General features: G+C 37.1%; 1 protein-coding gene across 4 annotated transcripts in view; it reads right to left on the bottom strand.

Moving 5' to 3' along the window:
* Nucleotides 1–13,532, bottom strand: part of stl (ADAMTS metallopeptidase stall) — a 133,761-nt gene that overhangs the window by 8,195 nt on the left and 112,034 nt on the right. For all 4 annotated transcript variants that reach the window (XM_073955891.1, XM_073955889.1, XM_073955892.1 and 1 more), the window contains 5 exons: nt 3,395–3,554; nt 3,079–3,207; nt 2,770–3,019; nt 2,550–2,696; nt 1,715–2,492 (listed from right to left, as the gene is read on the bottom strand). In XM_073955891.1, the coding sequence (XP_073811992.1) occupies nt 1,715–2,492; nt 2,550–2,696; nt 2,770–3,019; nt 3,079–3,207; nt 3,395–3,554 (1,464 nt within the window). The remainder of the gene's footprint in view (nt 1–1,714; nt 2,493–2,549; nt 2,697–2,769; nt 3,020–3,078; nt 3,208–3,394; nt 3,555–13,532) is intronic.

The following is a 13,532-nucleotide window of genomic DNA, read 5'->3' as shown; positions in this document are numbered from 1 at the left end:
CAGAAGAACCCCGTAGGGGTCTTCTATAGCAGACGGAGGGAGTAGACTTCTGTAGAGTAGAAAATGTCCGTAGGACTTTTCTGTTGCCTACAGCAGTACTCAAGTGGCCTAAACTTGCTTCTAGAAGACATCCACCGTTCTTCCTTTGTTTATAGTTGGCCTCATGTAGTATTTATCCACAGAAGAGCTCAAGTGATCTTTTGTTGTCTATAGAAGACAACAGGTCGCCTTCTGTCTATGAAAGACCTCAAGTGGTCTTCTGTAGCCTACAGAAGACTTTTTGTTTTGTTATGTTGCCATAGAGAACCTCAAAACATCACCTCAGGAAGTCTTCTGGTGGCTACAGATGACCTCAAGTGGCCTTCTGTTCTCTACACAAAAACTCGAAGGTTTGTATCTTGTCTAGAGAAGGTACCAAATGGTCATGTATAGTATATTGATTTTCAAGTGATTTTCTGATGTCTCTCGAAGACCTCAGCATGTCTTCTGTTAGCTACAGTAGGCTTCAAGTAGTCTTCTGTTGTCTGCATGTGGCTTTTGTTGCTTTTAGAAGGCCTCACGAAGGCCTCTCCAGAATACATCGAGTTGTCTTCTTCTCAAGTTGTCTGGTTTGTCTAAAGTGATCTTTTGTAGGCCATAGAAGACCTCAAGTGGCCTTCAGTTGCCCTGGAAGACCTCTAGTGGCCATCTGTGGTCTCTTAGGGGCTTCTGTTAGCTACAGAAGCCTACAAGTAACTTTCTGTATTCTATAGAAGATCTCGAGAGATCTTATCGTGTCTATAGAAGGCCTCAAGACGTCGTCTGTTGCCAAAAGTGGTCTTCTGTTGCTAGTAGTTCTCAAGATGTTTTCTGTTGGCTATGAAAGATCTCAAGTGGTCTTTTGTTGTCTCTAGAAGACCTAACAAGGTCTTCTGTTGGCTATGAAATAAAGCTGGCAAACTGTCGATAGTCCGACTATCGCAAAACAAGTTATTTGGGTTACCTGTCGCGATTTTTTAAAACATTATTTTTTCTGCGTCTTATAAAAACAAAGCTTTATGACAGTGATCGAAACGATAGTCCGACTATCTGTTGTCTCCAGAAGACCTAGAGAGTTCATCTCTCGTCCATAGAAGGCTCAACTTGTTTTTCTTTTGCCGCTGGATGACCTAAAGTGACCTGTTGATGGCTATAGAAGACGTCAAGTGGCCTTCTGTTTTCTCTGGAAGGCCTCAAGTGGCCTTCTTCTGTCTCTAGAAGACCGCAAGTGGTCTTCTGTTGCCTATAGAAGCCTTCAAGTGACCTTCTTCAGTCTCTAGAAGATCTCTCTTGTCTACAGAAGGCCACAATTGTTCATCTGTTATCTATATATCACCTCAAGTGATCTTCTGTTGCCTACAGCAGAACTCAAGAGGCCTCATGTTGTCTCTAGCAGACATCCACAGTTCTTCCTTTGTCTGCTGCTGGGTGCTGCTATGGAATAGAAAATCTTCGTTGGGGTCTTCTATAGAATAGGAAATTTCCGTAGGGGTCTTTTATAGAATATCTCCGTATAGAATGGCAAACCTCTATAGGGATCTTCTCGTATGGGTCTTCTTTAGAAAAAAAGGCTTCCGTAGGTAAATTCTATAGAATAGAAGACAAAGGGGATCTTCTATAGAATAGTAGACCTCCGTAGGGGTCCTCTCTAGAATAAGATATTCTATAGAATAGGTACATTTGCAAAAACTCTTACCATTTTCATATTTACTCCGCACCGTTGTTGGTCCATAGATACGATCCGGATTCGAGCCACGTTCATAATAATTCTTATTGGCATTGCTGCGATATTTGTATTCATCATAATTGTTATACGACGCTGTAGCTGGGCCATGTGTTGCCGCAACTGGTGGTGGTCCAATAGGTATTTGATTACTATACGTTTGATATGTGACCGATGATGAAGGTGATGATGGTATCGACGATGAACTGCGCCTTATTGTTTCATTATCCATATCATTGGACTTGTCTTGCTGCTTACAAAAGATATTATCAATTTTATAATAATTACTTGTTGAATTGTCGCAAGAGAACTTCTCACAACGACCCTGTATACAATAGGATGGTTCATCGTGACGATACAATTTCGAAAGGCAGGTGGTACCGTCGGGAAATGTCCAACTTCGAGATTTGGTGCCGTTTGTTTTTGTTTTACAGTAAACTTTACACGACTCTTCAATGTTGCCGGATATTTGTTCTCCCTCACCGGTTAAATCGCTATCGAATTTCTGCGCTTTTTCACAAACTTGCTTGGCAAAATCGGCCACCGTTAACATTGGTACACTGTAGCATTGTTTGGCAACACATGCCTCAAATTTGTGATCTCGGCCAATACAACGCCGCTTGTAGTCTATGCATTTACGGGTATAGACTTTGAGGCCGGTACTGCCTTCACGTAAACGTTTTGAGGGACCATATAGGCAGCTGGAGTCGCAGGCACTAGGTTCACTCCATTCACTCCAACTGCTAGAGGGCTGGAAGTGTTACGTTTTTGTTAGCAATTGAAGCTGTTATAGGTCATAAGGTATTACCTTCTGATATTCGTGCAGCAAATTCCCTGTTTTCGGGCTATCCATAAAAGCAGATTTGTCATAATTGGCCTTGGTAAGGCCAGCCGTTTGTTTGGTGGCTGTATAAAGTTCAATGCGTTTGACCACGCAAAAACCACTGCGGCACCACTGAAAAGGATGAGGAAAGGGAAGAAAATATCCGTTTAGTCCAAAGAGGTGTGGGCTACAAAATTGATCTTACCATATTATCGCCACAGGCAGTGCCCTCCAAGGCTGGATGTGAGGTCCATGTATAACGATCCCTTTGGCAATGTAAATCACGACAGATGTCCGATAGAGATTGAGTACGAGCCCTGGTAGACTCCTTACCATATTTTAGCATGCATTGTTGATTGGCATCGAAACGTTCACCCGGCAATATACCCTCAGCTGAGTGATCCAAGTTGTGATTAAATTCAGCCCGATTAAACAAACATTTGGCTTGAGGTTTCCTAAAAATAAAACAAATGAATATAACAAAACACAACACCTACCCCACCCGCAGACTTACTCCAAAAACAAATTCAACGAATCCCTTGAACATTTGGACCATGTTATTTTTCCACTACCCAGGGTGGGTGACATTATGTGAGAGGTGGGTTCACAGCCATTATCGATGCTATCATGGCGCATACCCAAACTGTAAAGAGGACATAATTATTATTAGCATTGTTGTTGTTGTTTTCGTTGTTAAGCCAAACAGTAATGCAAATCTGGCACGGAATATGGTCATGAAGTAGGGCCGCCGCTTGCATTCATTGTACATTGAATGCACTTCATCACACAGTTCCATGCCATCCGTCCATCGACTGCTTTAACCCACTTACTTGTGGCCAATTTCATGAGCTACAACAAAAACACTCTCGAAATGTTTGCCCTCGTTAATGGTACACGATGATGTTTCGATGCACATGCCAGCCACTGGTGCGAGACCAACCACTTGATTAATCAGTTTGCCTTTCTTATCCACCACATACAAGTCGAGACCTTGGAAATATAGGAGGAAAATCAAACAGACAAAGTGAATAACAAAATGAAGAACAAAAAGTATCGAAATTAATTGAATGATATGCAATGCCAAGTAGGCAGAAAAATAATTAATATATCCGACATTACAACAACAAAAACAGACAAAGAAACATAGAACTTTTGCATCAATTAAATTGAAACTCATTTCCAAAAGGCTTTACTTTTTATGGTGATATGAAGAATTTTTATTCGAATATCTTAAAAAAATTGCATACAAATATTGATTGCTATTTTAACTTTCAAGGCTAACAATATAATGTTATATTTAATTGGAAATTATGTCCGAATACTGTACTACGCAGTTAGACACCAATCTCACAGATTCGTTAGTGTGCTGAGGCTCTGACCTCCTAGTGATCAGTAGTAGAATTCTATAGCACTTTTGTTGGTTAACGACAACAATTGGTAAAATTAGAACTCAAAATTGCGCATGAAAAGTTTAAATAAAAGGGACAAGTTTTCCCGATTTTTGTCCGTAAACGAAAATAAATTACTGAATCCCAGACGATGCATGTTTAACCATTTTACACTTTAGTCCTGTTCCTCAGACTGTTTGGCTGGCTGTTGATCACAATAACTCGCAAATAGATTAACCAAACTGCGAACCTCGTAATATTTTGTCTAAACTTAGATCAAGTTCGAGGATGGACCATATCGGTTCACTCCTTCACAATTGCTTAACGTGTTTCGCTAAAATCACAGGGAATAATCTACATGCACATCATAATCAAGATCAAATTAGGTTCGAATATAGACTATATATATCGATTGAAGGATTCTTCGGGTACCTGCCCCTAGAGTTGGGTAATATAGTTCCTTGTACTAGTTCCAAAAGGTATGAGTAACATCATGAAATATAGCATGTGATGTTAAGTATACGCAGTTTGTTCAAAGAAAAAATGTAGGCCATTGGAACTGCGAAGTGAACCAGAGATCATCAATGAGTTACTTGTCCCCGTAAGCCAATTGTGCACGCACAAGTTTTTTGGGCCTTTTGCTTTTTTAATGCGTGTGTTTTCTTGCACTCTGTATTTTTTCCACCACCACCAAAAATACTTGCGACGCATCAAGACCGTTGCTTGTGCGTAATAACCCAGTTGTTCGGGTAACTAGGGAATAACTAGCAATTTTGCTGGCTACTGGTAAACACCCCTAGTTACCACCCAATCTACTCGCAATGCTATAGACTGGTGAATTTAACATGGGGATGTCATAGGAAGGGGTCTATTGTCCCCTCACTGCATTACCAGTAACCACCCAATTCGATAGCCATGTGAAAGGCAATTGTCTCCTCAGTGCATTACCAGTAACCAGTCAATTCGGTGGTCAGAAATGATAGCCAAAATCACTATTAAGTTGTAGTCAGAATACCAGTTTAAACAACACAATTATAACAGTTCCCGTGCGGGGTTTGCTAGATCCTCCATCGGGACCCTCCCATTGGCGAATTAGGGAACGTTCATCATAAATTTCTATGGCGGACATCGGGGAAATAAAATACCCGGGGGTGACCAAAATCTAGCCTAAGGGTCGGCAGCTGGTCCCTTAGTACAAATGGCAGGCTGAGGCTGAGACAGCTGGAATGGCTGCATTTGAAATACAGAAGGCGCTGTGGAATCCACAACTACGGCTTCTGCACAGCGAAAAACTTACACAACAGCGACTGTATCCACATTGGGCGGCTGTAAACAGCGTCTGACCCGAATCGAGCGGCTGAACACAGAAGGAAAACTATAAACCCTTCAGAAGGCAACGGGAAACCACTGAAGTACTCATCCTTGAAAATCATACATTATGAAGCCTACAATACATAACGCACGGCCCTCAGTCTCCGGCCAAACGAGGGTGCTAAGAATCCCCGGAGGTAAAACCAAACATAACCTAAAAATCGGAACATGGAATGTAAGGAGTCTTTTTGAAATCGGAAAGCTTAATAACACCATAAGTGAGATGAAAAGACTCAATATAGATATACTTGGAATAAGTGAAACATGGTGGGAAGACTGTGGAGATTTCAAGTCAGAAAATACTCATGTAGTATACCACTCAGGGAATAAAGATGGACATCACCGAAAAGGCGTTGCAGTTATTATGAAAGACGGTATAGCTGCATGTGTTGCTGGATATGTTCCGATGTCAGACAGAACTATGCTTGTTAAAATTGATGCTAGCCCACTTAATATAAATATTATACAAGTTTATGCCCCAACAAGTGATTCAAGTTCGGAGGAAATTGAGCAATTCTATCATGAACTAGAACAGCTCTTAAAAATGACAAAGCCGCACGAAATAACCATAATACAAGGTGATTTCAATGCAAAATTCGGAAATGATGAAATACGTGGCATTACAGGAAGATATGGACTGGGAACAAGAAACGATAGAGGAGACAGACTAGTAGAATTCTGTCAAGCACATAAAATGACAGTCACAAATACCCTTTTTCATATACACCCAAGAAGGCTATACACTTGGAAATCTCCAAGAGACAATAAGGACAACATTATACGGAATCAAATCGACTATATAATAATAAACAGCCGATATTGTACAAGTGTAACAAAATGCACGACGTTCCCAGGAGCAGACGTTCCGTCTGACCACAACCTCTTGTTGGCCAATTTAAAAATTAAAATTTCTGCCGTCCGAAAAACGAGAAAAAATCGAAGGCCAAAGATTAACGTAGATAAACTTAAAGACCCCTCAATAAAAAGAGACATAAAAGAGCGAGTAAATTCCATACTGGAGAACATCGACAGAGAAGACCTCGAAAATATTTTGAACAATATAAAACACAAAATTAACACAATTACAAAGAACAACTTAGGAAATCAAATCCAACAAAAACAAGAAGAATGGATTACTGACGAAATAAGAGAGCTTCGTCAAGAAAGAAGTAAATATCGAAACACCAACTTTGAAAGATACTGGGAAATTAACAAAGAAATTAGAAATGCTACCAGAACAGCAAAAAATGCAATGCTACAACAGAAGTGCCAAGAAATTGAAATGCTGCAAAACATACATGATGATTTTAACTTACACAAAAAGTTAAAAGAAGCTGCAGGAATATACAGGCATTCATCATCGGGAATATTATTAGACAAAAATAATATTGCCGCATTTGAAACATCAGAGAGAAAACGAATTTGAAAAGATTACGTCACTAGAATTTTTACAGATGACGAGAGGTCAACCTATGATTTTAATCAACCCGCCCTGACAGGAACACAAATAAACAAATGTGAAGTCGAATACGCAATTGCTTCTCTTAAGGACAGAAAAGCTGTTGGTCCTGATGAAATACCCTCCGAAATTCTTAAATTAATAGATGGAGAAAACGTTGATATATTAGTTACTCTTTTTAATTATATATATGACACCGGCCAATACCCACAAGACTGGCTAAAATCAATCTTCATAACCATCCCGAAGAAGAAAAATGCAAAGAAATGCGATGAATACAGACTTATAAGTATAATGAACCACGTCTTGAAAATTTTCCTAAGAATTATTCATAGAAGAATTTATGCAAAATGCGAACTCCATATGGGCCAGTCACAATTTGGTTTCAAAGAAGGAATGGGTACCAGAGAAGCTCTACTCAGCATACACTCGCTGATCCAAAACTGCCGTGATGTGCAAAAAGATGTTTTTATCTGTTTCATAGATTATGCTAAAGCTTTTGATACAGTCCAGCACCATAAACTTATTGATATACTTGTATCAATCGGTATAGATGGAAAAGAAATTCAATGTATAAAATATTTGTATTGGAACCAGACTGCATGTATTGATGTTAACGGCGAACTCACCGACGAAATCAGCATATCGAAGGGCGTCAGACAGGGATGTATATTATCGCCACTTTTATTTAATATTTACTCCCAAAAAATATTTACAGAGGCCTTGCAAAATGAGAAAATGGGAATACGAACAAATGGGGTTCTAATAAATAACATACGATATGCAGACGACACGACAATCATAGCCAGCAGTATAAATGGCCTACAAAAAGCATTAGACAAACTTACAACCGTAAGCGAACTATATGGGCTTAAAATTAACATCACAAAAACAAAATACATGATTATCAGCAGAAAGAACATCTATAATAACACATCGCTGACAATTCACAATACAGAAATTGAAAGAGTAACTACGTTCAAATATTTGGGGGTTTTGATAAATGACAAATGGGACGTATCACATGAAATTCGATGTCGAATAGAGATGGCCAGAGGAGCGTTTTATAAATACAATAAGCTACTTACAAGCCATGATATCGGAATTCAAACCAAAATCAGATTTGTGAAATGTTACGTATGGTCCGTACTACTATATGCAGCAGAGACATGGACAATTAAAGCCAAAGATGAAAAAAGAGGCATTTGAATTGTGGATATATAGAAGAATTTTAAAAATACCCTGGACCGCTCGAATAACGAACAATGAAGTCTTAAGAAGAATGAACGTGGATCGACTATTGATTAAAACAATAAAAAATCGAAAAATCTCTTATTTTGGACACATAATGAGAAATGACAAATACCAACTCATCCAAAAGATTCTTAAAGGGAAAATTGAAGGAAGGCCCAGCAGAGGAAGAAGAGAACTCTCCTGGTTAAAGAATATTCAAGACTGGACTGGCTACGACGATGAAAGGAACTTGTTCAGGGCGACCAAAAACAGAGAACTGCCGACCATATAAATAAAAAAAAAAATTTAGATGTAAATTGAAATGTAATTCTTTTATTGTAAAACTATTTAATGTATGATCGCTTATATCCGAACAACGGATGGGCAAATAAAATAAGAATTATAACAGTTAATCTGTATATTTCGAATATGTGCTAACCACGCTTTATTTAATTACATGACGTGGATAAACATACATACATATAGTATAAAGGACAATTTAATGTTAATCTTTAAATTCCATGATATTGAAACTTATGCGTGAATCCTTGATACTGGGACTTATGTTGCTTATGTTTATTTGGTCCTGGGAATGTGCATCTCAAGTGTGCTTCTGATAATTCAGATGTACCTGAAATAAAATAAGTTTAATGAGATAATTAAAAAATGTATTGTCCCAAAAAGTATCTATACTTACCAAATATTCTTCTAAAAATATTCATCCTTTTTAATTTAGCCCAATAACATGTTTGTTGCATCTTGTTTTAACAATAAATTTTTGAACATCAAACGCACCAAAAAACTTTTTTTTAATTCAGAATAAAAAATAAATTTTATACAAAATGACAATACATTTATTCTATTTTGTTTTCAAAAAGAGAAATAATGTTGAAAAGAGATTACAAGAGAGAAACATTGTCGATTACACTATCCATCGGTAGTCTATAAAATAGTCAATATTGTAATATACCGCATTACCTGTAACTAGTGAATTGACATGATAGGCAGGGACGCCCTTTTCCAGTGAGATAAGCAAGCTATAGGCTATTTTATTTGCCATTTTTGGGTGTAAAGTAACTAGGATCAATGAGTAACTAGTTACATGCCTATGTAAAAGTAGACGATTGATATTTATTGAACAACTGGGAAGTAAAACAAGTATTCATCATATTTTGCACTGTTACAAAACTTGCAATCGTAGATGGTTTGCCAAGTGACTTATCAATAGACTGCGGAATCCTATGCAAATGCATATATGGTTAGGATGGTCGTAGAGAAAATCTGATTAGACAGAAACTCGTTTTATTACAAAATAAGACGAATTAGGCCCAGAAATTTTCGCATATTTTGCATATTTTGCATATCGTGCATATTTTGACATATTTGTACATATCTGCATAAAATGAGCATATGCAAAACCATATGCAAAAATATATTCAAGGATTTGTGGTATAAATATCACACCGAAATGGCTGAAATTTAGTATTACGTTTTCGTTAGGGGTATGCAACTTTACAACTGAAATTTGTCGGTATAGGTCCACGTCTTCATATAGCCCCCATAGAACGGCACCTCCCGATCTTCGGTATTATGAAGGTTGTGGCCTCAATATCCTACCGAAATGAATGAAGTTTGGTATTTAGTCTCCGTTGGGGATATAAAACTTTCCACCTGAAATTTGTCGGTATAGGTCCACGTCTTCATATAGCCCACATAGAACGGTACCTCCCGATTTTTGGTATTTTTAAGGTTGTAGCCTCAATATCCCACGGAAATGACTGAAATTTGGTATTTATTCTTCGGTGGGGGTATAAAACTTTCCACCAGAAATTTTTCGGTATAGGTCCACTTCTTCATATAGCTCCCATAGAACGGTACCTCCCGATTTTCGGTATTTTTAAGGTTGTGGCCTTAATATCCCACCGAAATGACTGAAATTTGACATTTTGTCTTCGCTTGTGATACAAAACTTTTCATCCGAAATTTGTCGGTATAGGACCACTTCTTCATATAGCCCCCATAGAACGGTACCTCCCGATTTTCGGTATTTTTAAGGTTGTGGCCTTAATATCCCACCGAAATGACTGAAATTTGACATTTTGTCTTCGCTTGGGATACAAAACTTTTCATCTGAAATTTGTCGGTATAGGACCACGTCTTCATATAGCCCTCATAGAACGGCACCTCCCGATTTTCGGTATTATGAAGGTGGTGGCCTCAATATCCCACCGAAATGACTGAAATTTGGCATTTCGTCTTCGTTGGGGGTACAAAACATTTCACCCGAAATTTGTCGGTATAGGTCCACGTCTTCATATAGCCCCCATAGGACGGAACCTCCGGATTTCTGGTATTTTGAAGGCTGTGGCCTCAATATACCGCTGAAGTGGCTGAAAGTTGGTATTAAGTCTTTCTTGGTGGTAAAAACTTTCCACCTAAAATTTGTCGGCTTAGGTTCAGGCCTTCATATAGAACGATACCTCCCAATTTTCGGTATTTTTACGGTTGTGGCTGAATTTTTTTTTTTCAATTCATTTATTTCCAATTAATTTCTTTAACAATGTTATCTTAGAGACTAAAAATTATTATAGTAACTTATCCCAACAGAATGAATTCTTTTTCTAGGAATATAAAATTTTATGTTTAAAAGATAGAGGGAAGGCCAGCCCATTTGACATTTTTGATTTTAATTTTGACTTTTTCATTCATTTTATTAGTAGATTTTGCAAGAAAATTGAATAAAAACTTGCTATGCATAGGCTGTGGTTATACATTTCTATATTTTATTGACTTGTCTGAAGAGAATTTTAAACAGAAAAATTTTACACACAAACATTTGTGTACCTAATATTGAAATATTTGTTGCATAAGAAAATATGTAAAATGCATAAATTTTGCATATGCAAAAATTTATGCATTTTGCATAATTTTGCATATGTCATATGTTTCGATTGCAATGTAATCAGAAGCCAAAAATATGCCCAGTCCCAAAATTTGACATGAATCGGACCAAAAATAGGGGTTGCATAAAATTCCGCTGTCTACTTATCAAGTGGAAGCACACACACAACATTACAAAAAATAAACATTTCTAATTTTATTTTTTGTTGTTTCGTTTGTTTGTGTTTTTCTTTATATGCTTGGAATGTTATGCGTGCTTTTGCATGCTCTTCTAACGTTTGAAAATCAGTGTTAGAAAATGATTTTTGCTCTCACTCTCTCGGAGAACATAAGACAAACGGTTGAATTACAAGGGTTGAAAACAACACTTGATGTGCGATGAGCAAGAAAGTAAAACAGAAAATGTAATTGCGTATTTAAAACTACTTAGCAAAGCATACACAAGTGAAAAAAAAATATCATTTTTAAACAACTTTTTTTGTGAGTGGCTAGCCACACTCGTACATATTTTGAGAATGGCAAGCAACACTTCCATTTATTTTTTAGAGTAGCAAGCCGTACATACGCTTGTTTTTGAGCATGCGGCTTATGAGTGTCAAAATCAGCTACTTACGCATTTCTCTGAAGTGAACTAGATAGTTCCATATAGTTCCTTTGGCACAACTCTACCTGCCGCATAAAATTTTTGCATGGCACGTTCATGATACTTGTTTTGCCGGCACCAATAAATATGAACGATGAGTGTACATAAGACCAGTGATGCCAGATTTGCCGATTTATCGGTATTTTGACGATTTTTAGACCAAAACAATTTTACCCCTAAGACACCGATTTTTGGGTTTTCCAACTTTTTCACATAAAATTTGCGTTTTGCGTGAATATTGTGATCTGTAGCACTGATCTCTGAAAAACAACTATACCTAAAGAAAATTAACCCGAAAAACCTATAATATAACCGATTAAAACTATATTTGTGTTAGTTTTGTTTAAAGGGTCACACGTAGTCGCGCAGCTCAAAAAAACCTAATTTTTTTACGATTGTTTTTCCAAGAAAAGTATCAGGCTTTTAAACAAATATTTTTCATGAGGAAAGGTACATTTTGATCTACCTTCAGTATTTTATTTCTTTTTTTTTGGAAATATTGCATAGTTTTGTGGCAAATTGCCATTTAGAAGACACTGTTCTTAAAAAAGCGTTTTGCGGGGTCCGCTCTATCTCGAAAACGACTGGACGGATCATCACATATTTTTATTGGTTTATTAAGTATCTAATAATCTTGTCTTTAGACGAGGGAATTTGAAAATATTAATTTAAAATAAAACACTGTAAAAAGGTGGACTTTTAAAATTCAAAATTTGTTCGGTTTTGGGCAATTAACGTTCAAAATTAAAAAAAAATATATATTCTTTAAAAAAAGATTTTTATGTGCTTAATAATATGGTGTAATTATTCCACAAACATCCCAGAAGCCGCAAGTAAGGGTTGGGGTGGTGGTGTAAAGCCCACAAAACTATATGATGATCGGTACAGTTCTTCTCGACCTATACCATAGACTAATTAATGTAGAGACATCGAACGCTCTCATTTTTCATTCTCAACCAGATGTCGCACGAATCGATTTGGGGCTAGTCATCTGACTCAAGCCAGACTAGGGCTAGTCAAATGACTCAACTTCGAAAACAATTTATTTGTTTTTCAACCAATTAGGGTCTTTGTTTGCAAACTTCGCCAATTTAAAATGTAGTTTACATATGAAATTAACTATGCCACTCTTTTTGATAGACATATAGTTCGTAAATGTTAATATTTTTAGGAGTTTTCGTTTGAGTGAAACAAGTACCTGTCACTCAAACCACAAACATGCGTAAACGACATCTGTCTCGCCGCAGAAAAATGGTGAGAGCCATTCTTTGTCTCTACATTAATTAGTCTATGCCTATACACGCAGAGAAAAAAATATGATTGATCCAACAATATTCGAAGAGCAAAATATGTATTGTAAAGATATTGTTAAATTCCAAATGTAGTATTATGATTCCAACAATTGGGTTTTGTTAAATCCAAAAATTGTTTTTGTCAACTGGACAATAGTTCTCTCCTTTCTTCGACAATATTTTCTCTTCTCTCGCTATTCGAAGCCGTGTTGAAAAAAACAATTATGGTGAGTTTTGTTTGTATGACATGATGCCTTTATCTTTGTTTTTGTGTGTATGTATTTGTTTCTGTTTTGTTTCATTCTTCTATCTTCATTGTGCTTTGAGGTTTGGTGTTATACCGGAGTTTGTTATGGTGTTGATTATTCCTTATGTTGTGGTGGGTGCTTGTGGCTTTTTGTTTGTCTTTGTTGTCAGCCAATGCAGCAAACCATGTATTGTGTTCATCAATGATTGCAATATTATACGCGACATTTATATCCAAGTTATGCGAAAAGTGTATATGAGAAGTATATACACTCAAATCAAAAATTTCTGGGGTGGTTTTCTGGGTTGACAATACTACAATCGGTATTGTTAACGATTTTTACAATATTGCGCAAATTCAAAAGTTGTTTTTGTTTTCTATGTTTGGAACAAAAGATGGTATTTTTGGATTTGGATTACAATGTTTGAACAAAA

The sequence above is a fragment of the Musca autumnalis genome, unplaced genomic scaffold (genome assembly GCF_047663935.1).
Source record: "Musca autumnalis isolate F117 unplaced genomic scaffold, ASM4766393v1 scaffold_5, whole genome shotgun sequence".
Classification (NCBI taxonomy): domain Eukaryota; kingdom Metazoa; phylum Arthropoda; class Insecta; order Diptera; family Muscidae; genus Musca; species Musca autumnalis.
The sequence above is the reverse complement of the archived record's forward strand: the minus strand, read 5'-3'. Positions and strand labels throughout refer to the sequence as shown.